General features: G+C 46.3%; 1 protein-coding gene across 25 annotated transcripts in view; it reads left to right on the plus strand.

Moving 5' to 3' along the window:
• Positions 1-25,341, plus strand: part of LRRFIP1 (LRR binding FLII interacting protein 1) — a 470,251-nt gene that overhangs the window by 178,585 nt on the left and 266,325 nt on the right. For all 25 annotated transcript variants that reach the window (XM_086956332.1, XM_086956334.1, XM_086956307.1 and 22 more), the window contains exon 2: positions 14,473-14,559. In XM_086956332.1, coding sequence (XP_086812458.1) covers positions 14,473-14,559 — 87 coding nt within the window. The remainder of the gene's footprint in view (positions 1-14,472; positions 14,560-25,341) is intronic.

The following is a 25,341-nucleotide window of genomic DNA, read 5'->3' on the forward strand; positions in this document are numbered from 1 at the left end:
ACGCGGTGAAGCGATTGAAACTCGCACGCCCAGTAATCACAGCTCGGCTGCACACCCAGGATTATCAGTGTACTAACAGCCGCTCACATAGTAATAAAGAGAACGGATTTACAGAGCAGCCACACCCACCGACGAGCAGTATAAACAAAGTAACCACAGGGCAACTCTGCATTCCCAGTCTACACACTGCAGCTCTGCATTTGTATCGTTACTGAGGAGCGAACACGCAGGTTACTCACAGCGGTCAGCGCAGCAGCAGTACTCAGGGTAATTCCACAGCAGTCCTACACTCAGTAGCAGCACACATGGTGCAGCAGTACTTCGAGTTTTGTAGGGAACCGCAGATCGGTTGGACACACAGGATGGTCGCTAAGCAGCTGCTCGCATGGGGTGAAGGCGAAAGCATTAGGTGGGCAGCATCACTAACACCTTGCTCTTCAGATGCAAACTAACCCCTCGCTCCTCAGATGCATCTATAAGGGCCAGGCCTAGCAGCTGTGCTGGAAGGCGATGTGCCAAAGAACAGTGCTGCAGCAACATGTGCTGACTCTGCCCCCAGCGACCCAGGTTAAGCACGCTGAGACTGATCTGCATCTTGTTTACGGGTGGGAGGATTTTAATGGAGTTACATGAAAACTCAGCGAGATTTTTGGAGTTCCGCAAACGGGCAGAAATCGGCCCATCGCATTGCTTGGGCTGATTTTAAATGCTGGGAAGCATGTTCCATACTGAAAAATCTGCGCGAACGGCACCCCGTGGCTCGCATCTGGGTGCTGCCTCTTGAGTTGTTTTTGCTGCCGCTCGAGTAGATTTTCTCTTCAAGCAACAGCTTACTCACCTCAAACGTTGGTGACCGTCTGCGCTGCGAAAATCTCACCAGATGCCCTTCTAGTGCACGAAAATCGTGCTGGGGACATCATTACTCGCTCGGCAACTTACCGTTGATGAGCCGCGTGCCAGAAAAACTCTGCCACTCAGTAGTTGGCAGAATTTGGCCAGAACTCCATGCTACATGCCAATTTATCGCCCACTCCCAATTCTGTTGCTCATTCGCACAGTAGGTGCAGCTCCATTGTCCTGTCTCAGTCATGAGAGGAGGCAGAGTGGAGGAATGACGCAAGAGACCAGAAATGTGAGAGGCAGAATGTGGTGACTTTATAGGCAAGTAAGGAGCAGGGGCAAATGGTGCAACACTCACGACCATCACAACAAAATTAACGTCACTTCTGCCATACGGTACTATTGCTATAAGCATGCAAATTTGATCAAGATATTTATAAAAAAACATTGGAAACATTTCTAACTAAAGGATATCAACACCTCATAGCCACCTAAGGTTAAAATTGAGCCTTTCACCTTTAATTGCTAATAATAAGATGTAACTGACCACACTTGCAACTGCTTCTTGGCCCACGAAAATACCATAAAAACCTTGATCCTAAAGGAATTATTCACCGACAGTGATAAGACAATCGCACTTGTTAACCAAGAGCTGAAATGCTATTTTTTCCACTACTAGATAACAGATTATCCACAGCTAAAAAAACGGAGAAATACGAATTAGCTAGGGTGTAAGCTATTAATGACGGCATCCTTTCAGACGCTTTCTGATAGATCTGGCACAGGAAGCGAAGTACAAGAACTCTAAATACTTTCAAAAGACTGGGGTACATAGAGGAAACATTGAATACACACAATAGTTTATTAGATTCAGGCTTCCCTACATTGCTCTTTATCAATTTGAATGTGCATGGTTTGTAGCTCACTAGGAACAATCATCATGTCGACTCTGCCTCCTTGACAAAGAAACAATAAAAAATGTATTTTGTTTGTGCCCTAATTTACCGGATGTTAGACCTAGCTAAAACCCCTTTAAACAGGACAAGTTAAATAAAAACATTGGTTGCATAATTCCATTTTTTAAAGCTGGCAGAACAAAAAGTTAAGGAATTTAACTGTAAGAACAGCAAATGAAACAGTTGTAAATACTCCGTTTTTATCTTCGATACTTTATACGATGTTATGAGAAGAATAATGGTATGTATAAGTTATAATTGACTAAAGTTTCAAGTAAATGTACCCAATATATCGAATTATAGATGGATAACAATGAATACAGGGGTGTTTTTTCACTGAGGGATTCTAAGTGACATCAAATAGACAACAGCAAAGCTTGAGTTGTCTGTGATGCCACTCAGAACACCGAGGTCCTTTAAATTCAGTTTTTACCCATTTATAATTATGTGTAATATATGGCCCCGAAACTAATCTGCCCTGGCTTTCAGCTACTGTGCTGGGGCAGAGTAGTAATGGGGAAGACCTAAATTATGGCATCTCCACCTGACCCAAATGTTGATAAAATACTTAACCTGCCACCCTTAAACAACCAGACCACCTTCCCCGCCTTCTTCCCTCCTCCTGCGTCTCTGCTTTCTGTCAAGGTAGACAAGCAACCTGGGCAGGCAGGCTTTCTGAGAGCTCTGTCAGCCTGGCCTTTATGGCATAGCAAAAGAAGGGAACACGTCTGTTTTTTTTTTTAATCAACTATTGCTACGTCACAGCAGTGAATGACTAGGTTTAGAATCTGATGTAAACCATAGAGATTTCCTGTGGAAGCCAAGCATAGCAAAGGATTCATTTTGATGGACAAGTGTGTGGTTGCAAGATGATGATGATAGAGATTAGTAAAAGTAATGGGTGTGAGAGCAGTGTGAGTAAGCATGGTGTCCGAGGTGTGGAGGAGAAAGATGGGAGAAATTAGAGTGCAAGTGTGAGAAGTTCCAGTATAACTGAAGCTCCGTAAAGATGAACAGATAAGTTTATTGCATTAGAATACACACCGGCAGAGCAGCCAAGGGCCCAGCAACTGGCAGCACACCGTTCAACTTCCCCACCACATTCCACCCGTCCTGGTTACACCCCAAAATTCTACATTCCAATTTTCCTCCCTAGACAGACCCAACACAGTGGCTCGTTTTCTGGAAAACCGGATGGGAACTGGGATGTAGGACTCAACACTGTATGGGTTGCGAGGCCTAGAGCAAGAGGGATGGGATCAGCGTGGGCGGTTATCTGGAAAGAGCTGTGAGCCGAAGTATTCACTCTCTGACATCTAAAACATAAAACCCAAACAAAAAAAAGAACAGTTCAGTCTCAGAATGCATGGAGTTGTTGGCATAAAAAAACACAAGACCTGGATTAAGGTGTCACACATCACATGGCGTTTACTTGTAGCTTAACGTCGCCAGTAAAACAAGTAGTCTGTGTTTGAAATAGAGAGGCCACATTCTTGAGAGGAATCAAATGTAATTTAAAGTGGTGGAGGAGATGGCCTATATGGCCTTTCATGTGCAGATGTATACATCAAAACGCAATTGGTCAAACATTTGCACTCATCTGGAGCCGAGAGGCTTGTTAACATGATTTAAGCACAGCAGCATTACTGTTGGTGTTATAGAGTACTTGTTGGGCTAAAATTTCATGACGTGGTCTTACGTAGCAGTCACAGTATATGATAAAAACTTCAGGGTGGTTCAGGACTTTAAACATAATCAAAAATGACTGACAACACAGGGTCGGGTTTTGACGATGCCATGGTTAAAGTATTCTGACAACCCATTACCTTTTGGACTCTCAGCATTGCGCAAGCATTTCCACAAACTGGAATGATAAAATGTTAACACCTCTATAGAAGATACAAGTAAAACAGCCTTACACAGTGTAATAATGACAGAGTAGTTACTGAGCAATAGTGCACCCCATGGACTAACTCTAATCAACAGGCGTATTGCTCTACACACAGTGACAGAGCCCCCATTGGACATCAGCCGTGGGATAAGAATTCCCTGCAGCCCCAACCCTCCTGTGATAATATCTGAAGCAGAAGCAGGGTGTGTCTGAAAAGGCATGATTCGTTGTACTGGGATCTTTTTCCTGGTCGAACACAGATTTTTCAGGAAATCCGGGAGCTGCACCTGCCAGAGACTGCTGCTGTCTGGGACATTTTTTCCTTGTAACCCACACACTCTTGACTAAGAAGCCCATTTCATCAACCAATACAGTCAGCTTAGAAGAGTTGAGTTGAATGGCTGTAGCTTTATTAGAGGTGCTTATTGATTGTAATAATATTCAGTCTATATAGTATGAGGATGCAACATTTAATAATAATAATAATAATAATAACCATAACCTTCTGTGTAGGACCGCCTGCTGTGAGTGTCGTTGCCTTTTGATAATCTTTGATAATCTTGGGGTAACTCTCCCCTTACAGATTTTAGGTTTAACTCTCACTCCATCAGCTTGTCTCTGTTCACCGTCCTCCAGACAGATGTTGACTGAGAGTGCCATGTTCCTGAGGTAAACCCTCCCTTTTTAGGTCTCGCCTACGCAGCGCGCATGCGCTGCATAGGAGACCTTTAGTCGTCGTGCAGCTCTTGTGAGAAGCACATACTCCTTCTTTTTGGCAGCATTCACCTTGAGGGAGCGTGCAGGGGCATGCCACAAGCACGAGTATGGGCTTCTAAAAAGAGCAGGTTGCATGTGCAAGCACTCACCACTCGCGTGCTTGTTCCTAAGGAGATTGTATTTGTTTACTCTCACTTTGCGTGTGCATTTTCTGTGACTCCTCAGCCAGTTTTGCGTCATTCTCCAGGCTCGTGGATGGTGCTGAGGAGGACGTGGAACTGTTTGAGCTTCAGCTCCAAGCGGTCCTCCATATCCCCCTTGTTAATTTCATTACAATTTGCATTTTTTATGCATTTCATTAATTAGAATCTGCATGCATTGTTTGTTTAAATCACAACATGCAGCCATTTAAGAACAATGTTGGCTTGTGTGCTCAAATTATCACGCAGGTTGGCTGAATTTAGTGCTTTCCCTCTTCTCCTCCGCAGTGATTTTATGGTTTAGTAGGGGTCAGTCCCTCCCCATCACACAAGTGCAGCCACCAACAGCTGACTCAGAGAGACTCGCTCACATTCTCACGAAAAAAGAAGTTCCATGATAACTCGAGCACACAAGCTAACATTGTTTTTAAACGGCTCCATGTCAGTTAAGCTGAGACTCAATCGTAAATTATACATATTGAAAAGCACATGCACCACTCTGCCTTTGAAATAAGATCGACCGCAAGCGTCTGCCCTGAGACCACCGGTACTCCAGACGCTACTTCAAAATTCACCACACACCACTCAGCCATTTCAACAGCAACTGTGTGTTCCTGCATTCTCTGCCAATGTGTACTGAGGCTGTGCGCACCCAAGCCCTGCCAGGCTGGTCAACGACCACGCATGAGAGGGAGGAATGTGACCAAAGCCAGAACTTGGAAGTCAGTTCTGAAGAAAGGCGTGCACGCTCTGCTGGTTGCTCTGTGGCCGCTGTCGCCATTAAAGTAGTGTTGTTCTCAGATGTGCTGAGGCTGCTCGTGCCAGCTCCCTTGAAGGCAGCACGGAAAGCGCATAGCACACAAGAGTGTCATGGTGCAAAGTTCATCAGGGTGAAAGAGGGAATATTGGGAAACAAACAGGGTGCGTTGCTTCATGCATTGAGGAACTTAGCTTTATTTGAAACCCCTAAATACAGCAGTCCTTAAATCAGGGCTGAGTACCCTTCAAAAACCAGCACACCGGGTGGGTCCAGCTCTAAAGCCCCCTCCTGGAAATTCAACTCCTTCAATGTTAGGTTTGTCAAGTGTGCGGCTGGAATATTAATGATTCTGGAAATTGTAAGTACAACACAGTTTTGCGCCTCATCCTGTGATCTGTTTTGCTATGTTCGAGTGATCTAGGCTGAAACTCCGTATTATTAAATTAATAGTAAAACATGTATATGTTCAGACAACATTAGGACTCAGTCAGCCAGCCGTGTAAAACAAGCATTTGCAATGCAATAGATCTCGCATTCATGCAAGTTTGAGCTATTAATATTTTAATTGACAATGCCTTTTATTTGTTTTAATAACCAAAAAAAAAACATTTTTTCTTTCTTATGTGTAATTTCTGAAATTATGATTTGACATGATTGTGCAGTACATCCCCATCCATTCCAACCCACGACTCCTCACCCCCCCACCAATCCTCCCCACTTAGTCCAATCCACCCCAGACCAATCCAATCGCCCCAATTCAATCTACTTCAATTCACCACACTCCAATCCACCCAACACACCCCACTTCAATCTGTCCCAATCTAATTTGCCCCACTCCAATCTAAAACTATCTGTCCCACTCCAGGCCAATACAATCTGCCCGTCTTCAATCTTTGTTCTCCATTGTTCTTGTGGCAAACATTCCCCCCGTAGCACCATTTGTATGCACCATTGTGCAGTTAACTTTTTATCCAGGGGCTTTCAATGGCTAATGTCTCTGGACTCTGTTGCTGGCTTCATGTGCCAAGCCTGTGCATTTTCCAAAATATAGGAATGGATTTGGGTACATGAAAAAACGATGGCAACGCCAATCCCAGAAGTTCTCATCCACTTCGAACAGTGGTTGAGAGCAAGCTGTGAGAGAATAGGGTACTAATTAGGAAAGAGCGTAGAGTGTTTAAGAAGAGGGGTGAATGGCAGGGATGATGAATTAAGATGTGAATGTTGAGGTGAACAAGATAGAGCAGGATGTGTTAAAGGACGTGTGCACAAAATTCACAGGCTTGTTAGTAATGGGACTAGCTTGAAGGTTTAACAATAATAAAAGGTTTTATGTAGTGCACAGCTCCTTTGACCAAAGTGTCTCGGCGCTGGAGGACTAACTACAGAGATCAAGTATAAAGCAATAAGCTACATTGACTATCACCTTAACACCCGAACACAGCTGTGTAAAACTGAAATGCAGAGCGCGGTGAACAGAGGTACAGCGCATTTAGGCCAGGCTGGCTGGCCAGTGATATACATGCAGCAGAGTAGCTAGGTTGCATCCAGCAGACTTGAGACGCTTCAACAGACTCCTGCATCGATATAGAGTACTGGCACATGGCACTGGGTGAAGTAGTTGCAGGAACAGGTTTTAAAACCCACTCTAGTGGCATTTCAGTCTCTTTGTTCCCTCAACTAACTCTCCCTTGTCAAAATGCCACTTGTCAACACCAGCTGACTTGTACTGGAGAGTCCTCCTTGGATTTTGCCATCCACCCTTCCATTTTTTAGTTTAGGGGAGATATTATTGCCCGTCTCTCCAGGGTAAGGGGGTGTTTATTAGTGGCATTATTTCGAGGGTTGGCGGGGTAATATACACCTGGTTGGGATGATTCAAATGTCTATCAGAACAGCAGTCACCAAGCTGCTCGGTCAGACTCTGTTGCCCAAGCAAGAGAAATGATTTGGAGTTGGCCTAGAGCAATTTCAGTTGGCACAGGATGATTGTCCATCTTCAATTGTTGCCTAACACTTCAGACTGCCAGCACTGAGACTGCGAGGAGCTACAGAATAGTTTTTCTAATGATTGTTTAGCCAGGGCACCTAGTCACTCACCTTCACTATACAGATGGTGAGACCCATAGCGTTAGCAGTCACTTATCCCAAAATTCTGCTCTTTGATGAACTGAACAGAGACACTAGACCCTGGATTTTTATTACTCCGTTGCTAGAATAAAAAGACTAGTCCACCCTGTTTGGAAACCATTACATGTGCTACGTGTCTTTAAAAGGACTGTTTTGTGGAATTCATGCTGACAGCCGAGTCACGATCGTTAGAGGATTCAATGTGTGTTCGCCCACTCGCACATTTATACACAAATAGACCTTTAGGATTGGTGTATTTTGTAGCCTTCAAGGGAAGCTATTCGCAATGTTCCTGAACTCGACCAAACTTGGGACCGAGTACTTCAGTAGTCCAGTGGTGGCCAGCATAGCTCGCGGGTGGCGGGGTGAATACAAAAAAAAAACTTGCCTTGAGGCCGGGTCCTGCGTCTCTTTTCCTGCCTCCTACTCCAGGAACAGGAAGCAGGCAGCCAGGCTCCCTCCCCTAAGCCAATCACAACGCTGCAACGCAGCGTTGCCATTGGTCTGAGCGCCGTGACACAGCACTCAGCCAGGGGCTGGAGGGGTGGGCATGTTCTCCATGCAGGCTGTTATACAGCCTGCATGGAGAACAGGGAAAGTGCGCATGACTGGTTTTGGTGGCCTGAGAGGGCCGACCCAAACAGTCATTGCGCACTTAGGAGTGGGCAAACCACTCCTCCCACTCACCCACTCGCAAAGCAGCAGGAAAGGAAGCATAAAATGATGATAACTCTAAGCTATTATCATTTTTTGTTTCTACTTGACACTGCTTAAGTGGGGCAAGGCAGAGGAGCCGCCTAATTAGTCCCCCAGCGTCTGGCAGGGTTCTATGTTCACTTCGGGCTGTGCTGTGGGCTGTTGCAGGGGACCTTGGGGTTTGTATTGGTCACACTCCACGTATTTCCTCCCTGTGAAATCTAGAAAAGCCCCGCCAATCCGTGGACTAGGCTGCTGGCCTATTCAAAGAAGAGCCCAAGCTTCCGGGGTGCAAACTTTTTTCTTTTGCGCCGCTACTTTCTGAGTACAATGTTGTTCGTGTGTCAAGACTGTCCGTATTCCAGCAGCTCAACAGTTGTGCCGTCATCAGTCAAGAAGAACAGGGCTCTGTCTTCACCGCTCCCGTACGTTCTAAGCACTAAACATAAACATGCATACTTAGTTTAAAAGAAAGTAAGCACATTGTACCTGGCATAATTAGAATTTAAGTTGTAATCGGTGTAAAAAGTAAAGGTATGCTTTTCGGGAAAAGGGTAATTTATTGCCAACGCATTAGCCAGGTATTTATTAGTATTTTGTTGATAATGCCAATCTGACATCTTTTCATTTTTGCGACAGTAAAAATAGATTTGCTGTGAATTTACAGGCCCAAAACCTGGATCGGATTTCATGGTATGAAAAAGCCAAATTCATGGTGAATCTCCTTATGTGCTGGGGCTCTCATCAGTGCCTCGGTGAGGATTGCATGATATATTGGCACTGCCTAAGTTGTGGCTGGGCCTGAGGCATTCTGGGATCAGTGTTTGCTTGTGTGGAGGATGTGCATTGGTGTAAAATGTGTGTGCATCATGCAAATGAAACTGAGGAGGGGGGGATGGAGCCGTACAGAAGGGAGGATCATATAGGATGGCAAGGAACCAAAGGCAACCCTGGCAAATGTTGATTGACCAGCCGCCATAATGCATTTATCAAGCAATCATGGCAAGCAGACCGCCCACTGCGAACCAGTTTCATATATTATTAAATAAATGAACATCATTTTATTATAAGGCGTCCTCTCTAGTCCCAGGTATGCACTTAGAACAGTGGTGTAGCAATGGGGTGATAGGCCCTAGTGCAAGTCAGAATACTAGACCCCTTGATAGTAAAGCATGATTCAGTGGTCCCCTCTGAGCCCCAGTGCCACTACACCTGCTGCACTATTGATTGCGCCGCCTAATTCTGAGCCCTCAGTCAGAGGCGTAGCTATTTGGTAACAAACTGTCTTAGGACTAGAGGTGGGCAAGTCAACAATTTAATAGGGAGAGAAACCGGACCAAGGGTCTGGCTCGGATCTTAGAGCCCATACAAGGGCCCTCAAAATATGATATGCAAATTATACAACAAACCTCGTAGAATATGATAGTCTCTTCAAAGTTAAAAAAGGGTATTTCTTTAACATGTGGATGTTTTGACATCAAATGGGTACATTATAGCACTGCATTGAGAAGTACTTGTTAAAACTGATAGTTTTGTAGCGGGGCCAGCTCTAGGCATGTGCAAGCTGTGCACCTGCACAGGGCCACCAAACCCCAGGGGCCACCACGCCAATATATATCCTTAATATATTAATCCTCTGAGGATGGATACATATTTGCGTGGTGGCCCCTGGCAGGGATTTGGCGGCCTCTGGCTCTGTTCCACTTCTAAACTCCCTGACCCTCTCCTCTTCACTGGCCTCCGCGCTCCGCCCCGCCCGGACCCCCTCATCCGGGCCCCCTACCTACCGCTCCCTGCCCAGGGCCACCATGAGCCTAGAGCCGGCCCTGTTTGTAGGACTGCTAGTCGGAACTCTCGTACTTGAATGTGCTTTCATGAGTGATAATGAGCAAAAATAGTTTTAGATAAATAAAATATTTGCCGAAGATCTCTCAATGTATGCAGGGACGCCAAAATTTAACCAGGCTTTCTAGTTTCACTCAGTAAAAATCAGACAAGAAATGGATATCTATTTTCTTTCCTTATGTTAAGGCTTTATTTTTACCTCTTAGTGCATTCATCTTTAAAATAAAGTGCAAACTCCATCCGAAGGTATTGGAGCACTTTACATGAACACCAATTACATTACACCAGGCCACATGCATTGTTTATAGGTATGGGGAGATTATGTAATTTTCCCACATTCGCAAGATGTTGGTAAGATGCTGAGACTCAAACCTGGTTTCCGAATTCCATAGAGGAAATCTCCGTCCGTAACACCACATCCCAGGTAAAGGGAGGCAGAAGCCACATGAAAGCTGTGCTTGTTAAACTATACTTAATTCTCAAGTGCATTATGCAGTAAAGGATGACATCTGCTTGTCGGCTGGTGGCAATTGTCGGTCTTATCAACTATCAGACCAAGTGTAAAAACAAATGTTTATTTAAGTTCCCGCAGGCAAATACTGATCACTGTTGGCGCGCATGCTTTAAAACCTTTTTTAGGTTGAGCCTGGGCTGTGTATGCCATGCTCTGCGGCATGCTTATTGAAGTATAGAATAGAAGTTCTTCCCACTCTGCACCCATATTTGTCATTGGCTTATCATTGCCCTTCGTAAATGCTGGCCTCTGATTCATTAATGGGCTTGTTAGTCCCTCCTCAGTACCGCCTTGTCTTCATTTGTAACCTCCCATGAGGACTGGCCCTTTTACTTCGGTTGTTACACAGTACGTCTTTTTTAGTTTGTAAGCACTATTTTCTTCGAGTTTCTCCTACTGCAGGCACGTTATGCTTTCCTTCAACATTCCGCTTTCCTTCAACATTCCGCGCACCATGATTGCTTTCACTTTCGGAGCAGCTCGGGACAATGGTGGCCGCTTCTTTGAATAGGTCTCGCATTTACAATTTTGAGCTTTTGGCATTGTAAATGGCAATGCCTTTTATGTATGTGTTAATTAGCAAAATAGATAAATAAAAGGCATTGTCATTTACAATACCAATAGCTTAAACTCTCGCAAATGCGAGACCTATTGCATTGCAAATGTATGTTGTTTTTGCAGTTGGTTTTAAAGTTCTTTCGACATTAGCAATCTCCTTGATCCCAGCACGAAAACCAGCACACTCGTGCACCCTTCCAGCCTCAGAAAAAGGCCTTTGGTACCCAATAGGGAAGGGGTGTGTGTGTGTTTTTTATTGTTGTTTTTTTGCAGGGTGAGAGTAAATAGAATGAGAGTGAGTGATAGAAGGGTGAAAGGAAGGCGTGATATAGGCTAGTGTCCAGGATAGACTTTAAAGTGCATGAATGTAATAGATTCACATGCTGTGCATTATTCCTCCATTGTTTGGCCTTGCGAAGTGTCTGTTTTCATCAAAGTTATTAAAAATCCTATAGACCATCGTTATATATGGAACAACTGATGATGTAATGAACCCATAAACCACAACTCTACATCCCGCAGTGTGCATCTTCGGATTACAGGAAGTTACCCTATCAGAAGGAAGGGGCCGGTGGGAGCGAGTTACCTCCTGAACCAGGCAAAGGCGAGAAAAGTGGTGACAGGGGTGATTGTGGGTGACTTCTTTCTGTCTCCACCCTCAAAAGGTAGCAAGGGTGCCAGGCCTCGTAATACAGTAAAGGGCGCTAGAAAGGAAAACATATGTGGGATTCCCCCACGGACGTGGTGCAACTGCACTTGCTGCATCCGCTTGTTGCTTCAATCCTGTCTGCTAGAGTTCCTGTGCCTTCTATACACTCGCAGTGCTGTTTGATGTAACTGCTGGAACTGTCTTACAATGTGTCACTCTACACCCTCTCTCCCAAACACACGCTTTCTGTTTCCATACACCGCTGAATACCTTGAGACAGAGTGCCATGCAATGTCCGGACTTCGGTGCTTTCTCATAGACGCCTTTTATGGCAGTGCTATCACCCGATGTTTTGTTTCAATAAAAAAAAGGACCCTTACGTTGAATCATGTGTAGCATTCACCTCGGGACAAGACAATTCATCACGTGACCCTCCATGGAAGGACTGGACGTCCTAGACTTCTACCAACTCCCACGCAGGTGGTGGGGAACATTGATCAATTTTTAAAAGATAAGCTCTTTTGCCGAGGAGGCCGTGTGTGTGTGGGCTCAGGAGGCCTTCCTTTCACGGCCACTGTGACCCAGGGCCACCGTCCGCTCTGCTCGCCGGTCGGCTGAACAGTCAATCTGCCTGGTGAGTAGTATCAAACACCAGCTGGGGGAAAGAGTAGTAGTCCTCCTTTTGTTTCTGTTCTTCGTCATGGAAATAGGTCTGTCAAGACACTCTAAGACTGATGGGTCTCTCAGTGATTTTCTTCTGTTTCTGTGTCATTGAATGACTAATCTGTCCCAGCTGCCTATACCGGGAATGGGACAGGGAGGTGGCAAAGACTTCCCGGTCCCTGAAATATGTGTTGGTAGTGCTCGCTGGCACAAATTAACCACTGGTAAGGAAGGAGTATGAGAGGTCAGGAGGAGTGAGAAACCCTACCAGCTATCACAGTGTGGCCTCATGTTTTAAAACGAAAAAAGACTAATGTTAAAGTGTGTTCTTTTTCAACTTTACTCATCACTGACGATTACTCCTCATTCACTGGTCATTAATTTGGTATCTTCATTGACCCAAATCTAAGTTTTCAAGTTTTCATTATGTTTTAGTACATTTTTTAAATCAAAGTTTCTTTGGTGGGGTGGGGGCAATGTAAAGACAAGCAGTGGTTAAGCTAACAGGGCTGCCTTTGTCAAGCTTTTGCAATTTATTTGTATGGCAAGCCTGTGCCACAAAAATACAAAGGTAAAACAAAACTTGCTGGCAACTAAAGTTTGTGAGAATATGCTTACAGTAAAAATATGAAATATCACAAGTGTCCATTGCATATATTTAGAGACCTGAATGGGTGCTTTCTAATAGGCATGTGTACTTAGAACATTTATAGAAACTCTTTGTAGCTTTTATGCAAGAAATTGTTTCTTATTGATGCAAAGAAACTGTGCTATTGTTGCGGCTGAAAGACTGACCTATTGGCTTTCCCATTTTTTTTTCTGTTGCATGAGTACGCAGGAGTCACGACATGTGACTGCATGGCTGACAATCTTGAAATGGGTTTTCTACAATAGAGAACTGATTCCAAGATGGCTGCGGATACGTATGCATCATGACTCATGCATTCACATGCATTGTGACACGTGGGTGGGTGTACATGCGTTGTCACTCAGGCAGTCATTTTTAATTAAATGATAGAACATGGTAGATGGCCATGTTTAATTTTTAAATTAATATATTGAAAAAGGAAAATCAAGTAGATTGAACGAGTGAGCTGCCCATTTGTATGTCTAAATATATTTTTAACATAGGAAGCAGGATGAAAGAGGGCTGAGTAACATCTGGAGGGGGGGGGGTGAAAGGAGTGTGATTGAGTGGGGAGAAGAGAGCTATGAAATACATTGACTCCCACAGAGAGCTCCATGTAAAATTAGAGTGCCCTGAAGTATGCAGTGGAAGGATACAACCCTTGGAATCAGAAGACTGAGACAGAGTTGTTCTTGGAAGGCACAAAGCAGAGAGGAAAGCCATTGAATTAGGAGCAGGGAAATGATATACCCAGCAAAGGCATCCAATTATGAGCAGGCGGCTGGCCAAAAGCTCGCTGTTAAGTATGTGTTCTGTTTTAGAAAGAAAAGGCCTCAAATGGACAGGTAATAAATACTCTTTGTAGCTGAGACCTTAAAATGATAAATAATGAAAAGAAAAATAAATGGCACAGTAAAGTATTCATCCACTAGCTCTGGCGTTGAAGAGTTCTTCTTTTTACGCAAATGTGGGCATGTGAACCGGCAAAATGCCATCACTAGTAGTAGAGTGAGTGGATGACGGACTTACCTATTGCCGTATACTGTGATGGGCAGAAGCAAGATTTGCTTCACAGTTGAAGAAAGAAAAGAAAGAAAGCGTCTGACCTAAAGCCACTCCATGTATGTATATATGTATTTGTGGTTCCTGACTTTTTTTTTTTTTGTATAAAGTGGGCAAGACCGCTTAAGCGGTTTCTAGCTTTGTCAGACCTAAAAAGGACTATCAATGTTTGAACTATAGGAATGGATCTGCACTCGGGACTGTGGACCTTTGTTTTGCAAGACGTTGCTATAGATGACTTGCAGCTCTTTGCCTTTCCACATTGTGGTGTTCACTGTGAATTTTAAATTGCGTTGCATGTTCTTGCTACCCGCAGTTATCTTTCCACGCATTAACTGTTTTGTGTTCCTTTTTTTTCTGCAGGCGGAGGCCCGACTTGCCGCAAAGCGCGCCGCACGTGCTGAAGCTCGAGAAATCCGGATGAAGGAGCTAGAGAGGCAACAGAAAGAGGTATGTGAGCAGCCTTAGCTGCAGTATTCTGGATCTGGGGGCGCCATGAATAAGAAAGGGACCTTTTAATGGTGCTTGGGGAACAGGCTTAAATCATTGCAAGGTTTTAGGATACCAACTGTTTTGGATGATGAGAAAACCTACCCACTTATGAGCATGTCTAAAGTTAAATTTAATGCACTTAGTAATGTTGAATCTAATGGATACTCTTTCCTCTGCAAATTCTTTATCCTTGAAGAATGTGTTCGATGTTTTAAGTCTTTGCACATCCTTAACTCCCATGAGATAGTGAATGTGCCTATTTTTGTGCAATCTGTTCACAATAATTTCTTTGTTACTTTTGGTGATATATTTGCCAGTCATCAGTCAATGCCTCTAATATTGTCTTCCAATCAATCTGAAATTTACTACAGAAAACTTTCATGTCGATCTAGTGTCCAACCTATCCTTGGCATTTCTTAAAATATCCATGTCAAGTAGTTTTAATTTTTTTAATTTTTATTGGTGTTAATGTAGATTGAAACAATCGAACATCCATTCTACAGACTTCCAAACATCTGAATCTATCTTTATCATGAACTGGATACGTTTATATACAAATATGATACTGAACTAAGTTTAAAAGATCATTTAAATATTATGGGTAAAAATATACCACTGAATGGATAATGTGATTGAGTGTAATTTACGTGCTACCTACATCACCCTACAAGAGCAATCCTTGATGTTTCAGTGTTGCACCCCCTGAACGTCATAGCCTAAAAAAGGAGGTATTAAATACTTCACGGAGTCGGAGCCAGGGGCATGGTTTCAGGTGGGGGTATTTGGGGTGTAACACCCCCTTAATAAAAGTATTACCTCCTAAGTAGTTGGGTACAGATGGTTTCAGTTGGATATGTTGAGCTGTCTGTCGGATTTCACCTGAGATTTCTACACATATAGACAAAAACACACCTCCTTCTCTCTTATCTGTTTTGAAGGTCTTAAAAATATTGATTATTTTTGCAAAAGATTGTTTTGAAATCTGAACCTCACGCACCCCCAGTCTTGCTGACTAAGCTACACCTGTGCACGGAGCTCTCTAGTATCTGCTTTTTGAGGCTTCAGAAGCAACAGGCAGTACTTGTTAAAAGGATTTCATATGTTGCGGAGATCTTGCCCAATTATTACTGTCTATGTTGTGCTGCTTTCTTTGATGGCATGATGTTTCTTGTTTTTACTCTGCCCCAAAACAATCTTGTCTGCTATTTGGCATGACTGTTCTTTGTTTTTCCTGGCCGCACTTTGTAGCTTACTTGCTATTATGTAGCAGTCCCATGCAGTCTGTTCATGATTGGTTTAATTTTCTTGTTTACCCTGTCATTACCTTTTATTTTTCTAAATGGCAATTTTGCATTTTTCTCTGCATCCTTTGTAGATGCTGGAAATGTTCTTAGGCTGGTGGCATAAAATACCCCATAGCAATAACTTCATTGTAAATAAAAGCAGTTATTTTTTTGATTTTACTTAAGCTTATTTACGCTATTTCTTTGGGCATTTGTAAGACAAACGTTATAAACTGAATCGCTTCTGGGTTACTGTTCTACCTGTATGTTAGAAATGGAATTCCTGGTTGGCTGGGGAATCCACCTAGGCCAGGCAGGAATCGCCACTCTAGTCAGGGTCCTCTAAGTACACACTAAAAGATAACCTGTGCTCACCTTATGGTAGCTTGGCACGGAGCAGTCAGGCTTATCTAAAGAGGTAACGTGTAAAGTATTTGTGCAATACACACACAGTAACACAATGAATACACCACAAAAGATTCCACACAGGTTTAGAAAAATAGAATGTATTCTGAACATAACAAGACGAAAATGACAAAAATCCATAGAAGTTGAACTATTGAATTAAAAAAAATAAGTGAAAAGTCGCACTTAGAAGCAAATAGCACTTTTGGGGTTACTTGAGGTCGCGCGGGACCAGGTCAGAGTCAAATTTTGGGCCAACCACGATGAAGCGCCGGCCAGTTACAGGCCCCACGCAGGCCCCGGTGATCAAATTACCTTTCCTGGTCACAACAGCAAGATGCGTTGTGAGATGTTTGGACATGAGTCAAAGATGCTTCGATTTTTCTCCACGTGCTGATGGTGAGGCGTCTGTTCCGTACACGGGTGCTTAAGTCGAGCGGCGTCGAGCAATGCACCGGGTTTCTTCCCGCAGTCAAGGGGATGTGTGCTTCTCTCCAAGCTTTTGCAGCAGTAATACGCTGTCTGATTCATCGATCTCCGGACGCAAAGCTCTGGGTCTGATGCGATGCACTGATTTTTACTTCCACAACCGGGTCGATGCTCTGGTTCTGCTATGCGGTGACAGGCGATGCATCAGAGTCCGTGCTGCTAGTGCCTGGGACTCTTCCAGTGAGCCAGGCACAGGAGAAGGGGTAGAGACTTTAAAATTGCTGAGTCTCAAGCGACAGGAGTCAAGCCAACAAACCCTTGGAGCACATTTATTGGGAAGGCAGAGTTCAGCTCTCCTTTAGCAGTGTCAGAGAGCAGCAGGGCAATAAGCAGAAAAGCAGGCCTTCCAGACCACCAGTTCAGTTGAGTCCTTCAAGCAGCACAGCAGTTCTTCTGGGCGAGCTTCAGTTACAAGTCCAGTTGTGTCTGATTTTAGGGGGTCAGAGACCTAGTACTTGTACCCTAAACTGCCTTTGATGTGGAAGTGACTTCAAAGCAGCTCCTTGAAAAGCACAGGTCCTCCTTTCAATTCAGCCTTGTCTGTTAGGCTATCTATGTGGGGTAAATCAGTCCTTTTTGTGGGGACAGGACACGGCATGTTCTGTGAAGTGTTTGCCCCTCCCTCCCATCCTGCCCAGACAGGGCCATCAGAATGCGAATGCATGTCAATGGCTACTCACACACCTATCCTTCCTGTGTTTGTGGCAGTCTAGAGGGAATGCACAAAGTGTAGCTGTCACCCATCCTAGACGTGCATTGGAGACAGGCTGCAAGGCACACGGAGCAGTAAGTACAGAGAAATGGCCACTTTCCAATAGTAGCATTTCTAAAACAGTAATGTTAAATCCAACTTTACCAGTAAGAAGTATTTATCTTTACAGTTCCAACTATATAAAATATGAAGTAGCTACTCCTTTTTTATTTAAATTACCACTATAAAAGTGTAAAGGGGAAATCCCAATGATAACCTTTGAGAGGAGTAGGTCTCACAGTGCTGAAAAATGGATGTAGCTCTTTGTCACTACCAGGACATGCAAAACATAAAAGTACATGTCCTACCTTTTACTTGTATAGCACCCTCCCTTAGGGCTACATAGGGCCTACCTTAGGGGTGACTTCTATATAGTAAAAGAGGATTTTAAGGCTTGGCAAATGGTTTTAAATGTCAAATCAAGTGGCAGTAAACTGCACATACAGGCACTGCAATGACCGGTTTGAAAGACTACTTCTGTGAGTGGCACAATCAGTGCTGCAAGCCCGCTAGTAGCATTTAACTTGCAGGCCCTGGGTATGTAAATTGTAAATTGGTATACCACTTTACAAGTGACTACAGGTAAATTAAATAGTACTCCAAGTTCTAAGGCCAACAAAAAGATTCAGCAAAACAGGGAGGTCCGTGGTGATGTGCTCTGAGCTCCGTGGTGATGTGCTCTGAGCTCCGTGGTGATGTGCTCTGAGCTCCGTGGTGATGTGCTCTGAGCTCTGTGGTGATGTGCTCTGAGCTCTGTGGTGATGTGCTCTGAGCTCCGTGGTGATGTGCTCTGAGCTCCGTGGTGATGTGCTCTGAGCTCTGTGGTGATGTGCTCTGAGCTCCGTGGTGATGTGCTCTGAGCTCCGTGGTGATGTGCTCTGAGCTCCGTGGTGATGTGCTCTGATCTCCGTGGTGATGTGCTCTGATCTCCGTGGTGATGTGCTCTGATCTCCGTAGTGATGTGCTCTGATCTCCGTAGTGATGTGCTCTGATCTCCGTAGTGCTCTGACCTCCGTGGTGATGTGCTCTGATCTCCGTAGTGATGTGCTCTGATCTCCGTAGTATTGTGCTCTGATCTCCGTAGTGATGTGCTCTGATCTCCGTAGTGATGTGCTCTGATCTCCGTAGTGATGTGTTCTGATCTCCACGGTGTTGTCCTCTGATCCCCGCGGTGTTGTCCTCTGATCCCCGTGGTGATGTCCCCTGATCCCCGTGGTGATGTCCCCCTGATCCCCGTGGTGATGTCCCCCTGATCCCCGTGGTGATGTCCCCCTGATCCCCGTGGTGATGTCCCCCTGATCCCCGTGGTGATGTCCCCCTGATCCCCGTGGTGATGTCCCCCTGATCCCCGTGGTGATGTCCTCTGATCCCCGTGGTGATGTCCTCTGATCCCCGTGGTGATGTCCCCTGATCCCCGTGGTGATGTCCCCTGATTCCTGTGGTGGTGTGTTCTGATCTCCGAAATGATGTGCTCTGATCTCCGTAGTGATGTGCTCTGATCTCCGTAGTGATGTGCTCTGATCTCCGTGGTGATGTGCTCTGATCCCCGTGGTGATGTGCTCTTATCCCCGTGGTGATGTGCTCTGATCTCCGTAGTGATGTGCTCTGATCTCCGTGGTGTTGTCCTCTGATCTCCGTGGTGTTGTCCTCTGATCTCCGTGGTGTTGTCCTCTGATCTCCGTGGTGTTGTCCTCTGATCCCCGTGGTGATGTCCCCTGATTCCTGTGGTGGTGTGCTCTGATCTCCTTAGTGATGTGCTCTGATCCCTGTGGTGGTGTGCTCTGATCCCTGTGGTGATGTGCTCTGATCTCCGTGGTGTTGTCCTCTGATCCCGTGGTGATGTCCCCTGGTCCCTGTGGTGATGTCCCCTGATCCCTGTGGTGATGTCCCCTGATCCCTGTGGTGATGTCCCCTGATCCCTGTGGTGATGTCCCCTGATCCCCATGGTGATGTCCCCTGATCCCCGTGGTGATGTCCCCTGATCTCCGAAGTGATGTGCTCTGATCTCCGTGGTGATGTGCTCTGATCTCCGTGGTGATGTGCTCTGATCTCCGTGGTGATGTGCTCTGATCTCTGTGGTGATGTGCTCTGATCTCTGTGGTGATGTGCTCTGATCTCTGTGGTGATGTGCTCTGATCTCCGTGGTGATGTCCCCTGATTCCTGTGGTGATGTGCTCTGATTCCTGTGGTGATGTGCTCTGATTCCTGTGGTGATGTGCTCTGATTCCTGTGTTGGTGTGCTCTGATCTCCGAAGTGATGTGCTCTGATCTCCGAAGTGATCCGAAGTGATGTGCTCTGATCTCCGAAGTGATGTGCTCTGATCTCTGTGGTGATGTGCTCTGATCTCTGTAGTGATGTGCTCTGATCTCTGTAGTGATGTGCTCTGATCTCTGTAGTGATGTGCTCTGATCTCTGTAGTGATGTGCTCTGATCTCCGTGGTGATGTGCTCTGATCTCTGTAGTGATGTGCTCTGATCTCCGTGTGCTCTGATCTCCGTGGTGATGTGCTCTGATCTCTGTGGTGATGTGCTCTGATCTCTGTGGTGATGTGCTCTGATCTCCGTGGTGATGTCCCCTGATTCCTGTGGTGATGTCCCCTGATTCCTGTGGTGATGTGCTCTGATTCCTGTGTTGGTGTGCTCTGATCTCCGAAGTGATGTGCTCTGATCTCCGAAGTGATCCGAAGTGATGTGCTCTGATCTCCGAAGTGATGTGCTCTGATCTCTGTGGTGATGTGCTCTGATCTCTGTAGTGATGTGCTCTGATCTCTGTAGTGATGTGCTCTGATCTCCGTGGTGATGTGCTCTGATCTCTGTAGTGATGTGCTCTGATCTCCGTGTGCTCTGATCTCCGTGGTGATGTGCTCTGATCTCCGTGGTGATGTGCTCTGATCTCTGTGGTGATGTGCTCTGATCCCTGTGGTGATGTGCTCTGATCTCCGCGGTGATGTGCTCTGATTTTCGTGGTGCCGTGCTCTGCTCCCTGTGGTGATGTGCTCTGATCCCTGTGGTGATGTGCTCTGATCCCCGTGGTGATGTCCCCTGATCCCCGTGGTGATGTCCCCCTGATCCCCGTGGTGATGTCCCCCTGATCCCCGTGGTGATGTCCCCCTGATCCCCGTGGTGATGTCCCCCTGATCCCCGTGGTGATGTCCCCCTGATCCCCGTGGTGATGTCCTCTGATCCCCGTGGTGATGTGCTCTTATCCCCGTGGTGATGTGCTCTGATCTCCGTAGTGATGTGCTCTGATCTCCGTGGTGTTGTCCTCTGATCTCCGTGGTGTTGTCCTCTGATCTCCGTGGTGTTGTCCTCTGATCCCCGTGGTGATGTCCCCTGATTCCTGTGGTGGTGTGCTCTGATCTCCTTAGTGATGTGCTCTGATCCCTGTGGTGGTGTGCTCTGATCCCTGTGGTGATGTGCTCTGATCTCCGTGGTGTTGTCCTCTGATCCCGTGGTGATGTCCCCTGATCCCTGTGGTGATGTCCCCTGATCCCTGTGGTGATGTCCCCTGATCCCTGTGGTGATGTCCCCTGATCCCCGTGGTGATGTCCCCTGATCCCCGTGGTGATGTCCCCTGATCTCCGAAGTGATGTGCTCTGATCTCCGTGGTGATGTGCTCTGATCTCCGTGGTGATGTGCTCTGATCTCCGTGGTGATGTGCTCTGATCTCCGTGGTGATGTGCTCTGATCTCTGTGGTGATGTGCTCTGATCTCCGTGGTGATGTCCCCTGATTCCTGTGGTGATGTGCCCTGATTCCTGTGGTGATGTGCTCTGATTCCTGTGGTGATGTGCTCTGATTCCTGTGTTGGTGTGCTCTGATCTCCGAAGTGATGTGCTCTGATCTCCGAAGTGATCCGAAGTGATGTGCTCTGATCTCCGAAGTGATGTGCTCTGATCTCTGTGGTGATGTGCTCTGATCTCTGTAGTGATGTGCTCTGATCTCTGTAGTGATGTGCTCTGATCTCTGTAGTGATGTGCTCTGATCTCTGTAGTGATGTGCTCTGATCTCCGTGGTGATGTGCTCTGATCTCTGTAGTGATGTGCTCTGATCTCCGTGTGCTCTGATCTCCGTGGTGATGTGCTCTGATCTCTGTGGTGATGTGCTCTGATCTCTGTAGTGATGTGCTCTGATCTCTGTAGTGATGTGCTCTGATCTCTGTAGTGATGTGCTCTGATCTCCGTGGTGATGTGCTCTGATCTCTGTAGTGATGTGCTCTGATCTCCGTGTGCTCTGATCTCCGTGGTGATGTGCTCTGATCTCTGTGGTGATGTGCTCTGATCTCTGTGGTGATGTGCTCTGATCTCCGTGGTGATGTCCCCTGATTCCTGTGGTGATGTCCCCTGATTCCTGTGGTGATGTGCTCTGATTCCTGTGTTGGTGTGCTCTGATCTCCGAAGTGATGTGCTCTGATCTCCGAAGTGATCCGAAGTGATGTGGTCTGATCTCCGAAGTGATGTGCTCTGATCTCCGAAGTGATGTGCTCTGATCTCTGTGGTGATGTGCTCTGATCTCTGTAGTGATGTGCTCTGATCTCTGTAGTGATGTGCTCTGATCTCCGTGGTGATGTGCTCTGATCTCTGTAGTGATGTGCTCTGATCTCCGTGTGCTCTGATCTCCGTGGTGATGTGCTCTGATCTCCGTGGTGATGTGCTCTGATCCCTGTGGTGATGTGCTCTGATCTCCGCGGTGATGTGCTCTGATTTTCGTGGTGCCGTGCTCTGCTCCCTGTGGTGATGTGCTCTGATCCCTGTGGTGATGTGCTCTGATCTCCGCGGTGATGTGCTCTGATTTTCGTGGTGCCGTGCTCTGCTCCCTGTGGTGATGTGCTCTGATCCCTGTGGTGATGTGCTCTGATCCCCGTGGTGATGTCCCCTGATCCCCGTGGTGATGTCCCCTGATTCCTGTGGTGATGTGCTCTGATTCCTGTGTTGGTGTGCTCTGATCTCCGAAGTGATGTGCTCTGATCTCCGAAGTGATCCGAAGTGATGTGCTCTGATCTCCGAAGTGATGTGCTCTGATCTCCGAAGTGATGTGCTCTGATCTCTGTGGTGATGTGCTCTGATCTCTGTGGTGATGTGCTCTGATCTCTGTAGTGATGTGCTCTGATCTCTGTAGTGATGTGCTCTGATCTCCGTGGTGATGTGCTCTGATCTCTGTAGTGATGTGCTCTGATCTCCGTGTGCTCTGATCTCCGTGGTGATGTGCTCTGATCTCCGTGGTGATGTGCTCTGATCTCCGTGGTGATGTGCTCTGATCCCTGTGGTGATGTGCTCTGATCTCCGCGGTGATGTGCTCTGATCTCCGCGGTGATGTGCTCTGATTTTCGTGGTGCCGTGCTCTGCTCCCTGTGGTGATGTGCTCTGATCCCTGTGGTGATGTGCTCTGATCTCCGCGGTGATGTGCTCTGATTTTCGTGGTGCCGTGCTCTGCTCCCTGTGGTGATGTGCTCTGCTCCCTGTGGTGATGTGCTCTGACCCTTTGGTGACGTGCACTATTCCCTGTGGTGATGTGCTGTGGTCGCTGTTCGTGCTCCTGGTATTCTTGGCCTGGGAGTGCTCTGGTCCCAGTTTACGCTGCAGATCTTGCTCTGCTGAAGTGCTCTGGCTCATGTTGATAGATGACGTCTTGCTGTGCGTGCTTTGCTCCCTGTTGGTGCTGGGCATTATCCTAAGCTGTCTGTACCGGGATTCTGGCTGAGTAAGGTTCGTCCCCTTTTCTCACTAGTTTACTCTGCTTGCTGTTGTGTTTTCCTGGTGCTTTCCCGTGCCCTGCTGAGCCCCGTCTGATCGGCTTACCCTGACAGTCTCGCTAAAATCCGTGTAAGTTCAAAGGACGCTGTCTGGTCACTGCTTGCTCGGCTGGTCCTTCCAAGCGGCCCCTGTGATGGCCAGAGCGCCATAGCTTCTCATGTCTTGTTCAGCGAGCCCGGCTGAAGAGGAGCCGAGCGCAAGAATTGTCCTTTCGCATCAAAATGACGGAAGATCAGGCAGCAAATGAGGTGAAGCGAAGCGGATGATAGAAAATGTCTGAGGTAATCACTGTAGAGTCCGCAGAAGGCTCACATGTGACTTCTTAAGGAGGTGACCTGAAGGGTAAACATGGGCTATGGCTGCTCCGACTGCATGTGCATAACTGCCCTGTGAGAACTTGTGTGCACACGTGTTGGACTGTGCATGCCAGTGTGCTCGGAGTGCATGTGTTCCAGTGGGTTGTGGCTGTTTGTGCACTGATGCTGTGTGACTGTTCTGTGACCCCCAGTCTGACTGTATTCAGTTTCCCAGCACGGGTGCTCCTACTTCGGTGTCTCTTTGTGTGGCTGCTCTGTAGCTACTTCTGTGTGGTTGATCTGTGTTTTTTTAATTCTAGTAGTTGTTTCAATGCCTGATGTATTCGCTATATGATGCACATGTGTGCGTGTTCTGCTCTGTGAGCACACAGCTGCTGTCTTTGACTATGGGGATTCTCTGACTTCCTGTAGGCGTGGGTTGGTTGCCGTCCTCTGTAAGTACCGATATGTGTCCACTCAAAGTGGGCTGGTCTGTTGTAGTTGTACATCTGTTGTGTGTGTGGCAGTCTGTGGTCAGACCCTCTCTGGCAGTTAGTGGGCAGCTTCTCTGGTATTGTGTGCATGGCTCCTCTGTGGTGGTCTGTGCTCAGCTGCTCCGGGGTGGTCTGTGTGGCGCTAGTCTGTACCTACTCCCTGACAGCCAACGATGCAAATATGAACGGTCTAAAGGAGCGGTGGTCCCAACCCCAGGTGCCCTTTACACAGCGTAAGTAGCTGCACCGCACCGCACCACTTTGCATCAAGAAGAGCATTACTTTGCTGTAATTTGTGCAGATTTGAGCAAGGACCACAGTTTTTAAATCCAAAGCCCAGTCTGCTCAGATAGGCATGGATTTTTAACTGGAGAGAAGCTTCCAGTACAAATCCTATGCTAAACAGGACGCTCGTGGCTCTGCACAATGGTGTACAGATGTGTGCCAGCTCTGGGGCAGTAGACAGCAGCAGGCCATTTATGATAAATAGGGCTCTGCGTTGCTTTTTCCACCTTGAGCAGCTCCACATAGCACCTTTGGTTGCTACCATGCATTGTACTAAAATAAATGTTCCCCATAGTGAGCATGTCTGGCATGCTCAGCTTTAACCCTCACACCCTCTGGCAGTTGGTGGCAGTTACACTGAAAAACAATACTGTTGTCATTTCTCTCTCCTTACTTCACTTCAACTCCTCTACATGACGCCTCTGTCTTAACCTTTTTATCTAAACCGCTTTGTGTAATTCATTCTTTCTCTCTCATCACACTCTTCCTCCTCTTTGTCTACCTCACTTCTATCTCAGTAGACCAAACATACCTTACTTGACTTCAATCTCACTTTCCCCTTCTTGCTATCACTGTCTGTGCCTATTTCTATATCCATCACTTTCGATCCTCTCTCTGTCTCATCTCTCTCCATCTCATCCTTCTCGCTACCTCACTGCAGCTTTTCCATCTGACCTCCTCCTTGTATCTCTCATCCATCTACTTCATTTCTTACACAACCTCATCTTTCTTTGCTTCACCTCTTTATACCACTCTCCATGTCTCTATGATTCTACCTACCTCTCTCAGCCCCTCCTCTACTTCTCCACTCCCCCTTACCTCTCAATCTCATTTCCCTCTCTACCTCGCATCTCCCTCATTACCTTTCTGTAAATGCAACCTCTTAGTTCAACTCGCCATTAGTTTACTACCTGACCTCCTCTCTTACCTCCTCTTTATCTCATTATTTGCTCCCCTTCCTTCATCTCTCCAAGTATCGTACTCC

This window comes from Lissotriton vulgaris, chromosome 2_1 (assembly GCF_964263255.1).
Source record: "Lissotriton vulgaris chromosome 2_1, aLisVul1.2, whole genome shotgun sequence".
Lineage (NCBI taxonomy): Eukaryota > Metazoa > Chordata > Amphibia > Caudata > Salamandridae > Lissotriton > Lissotriton vulgaris.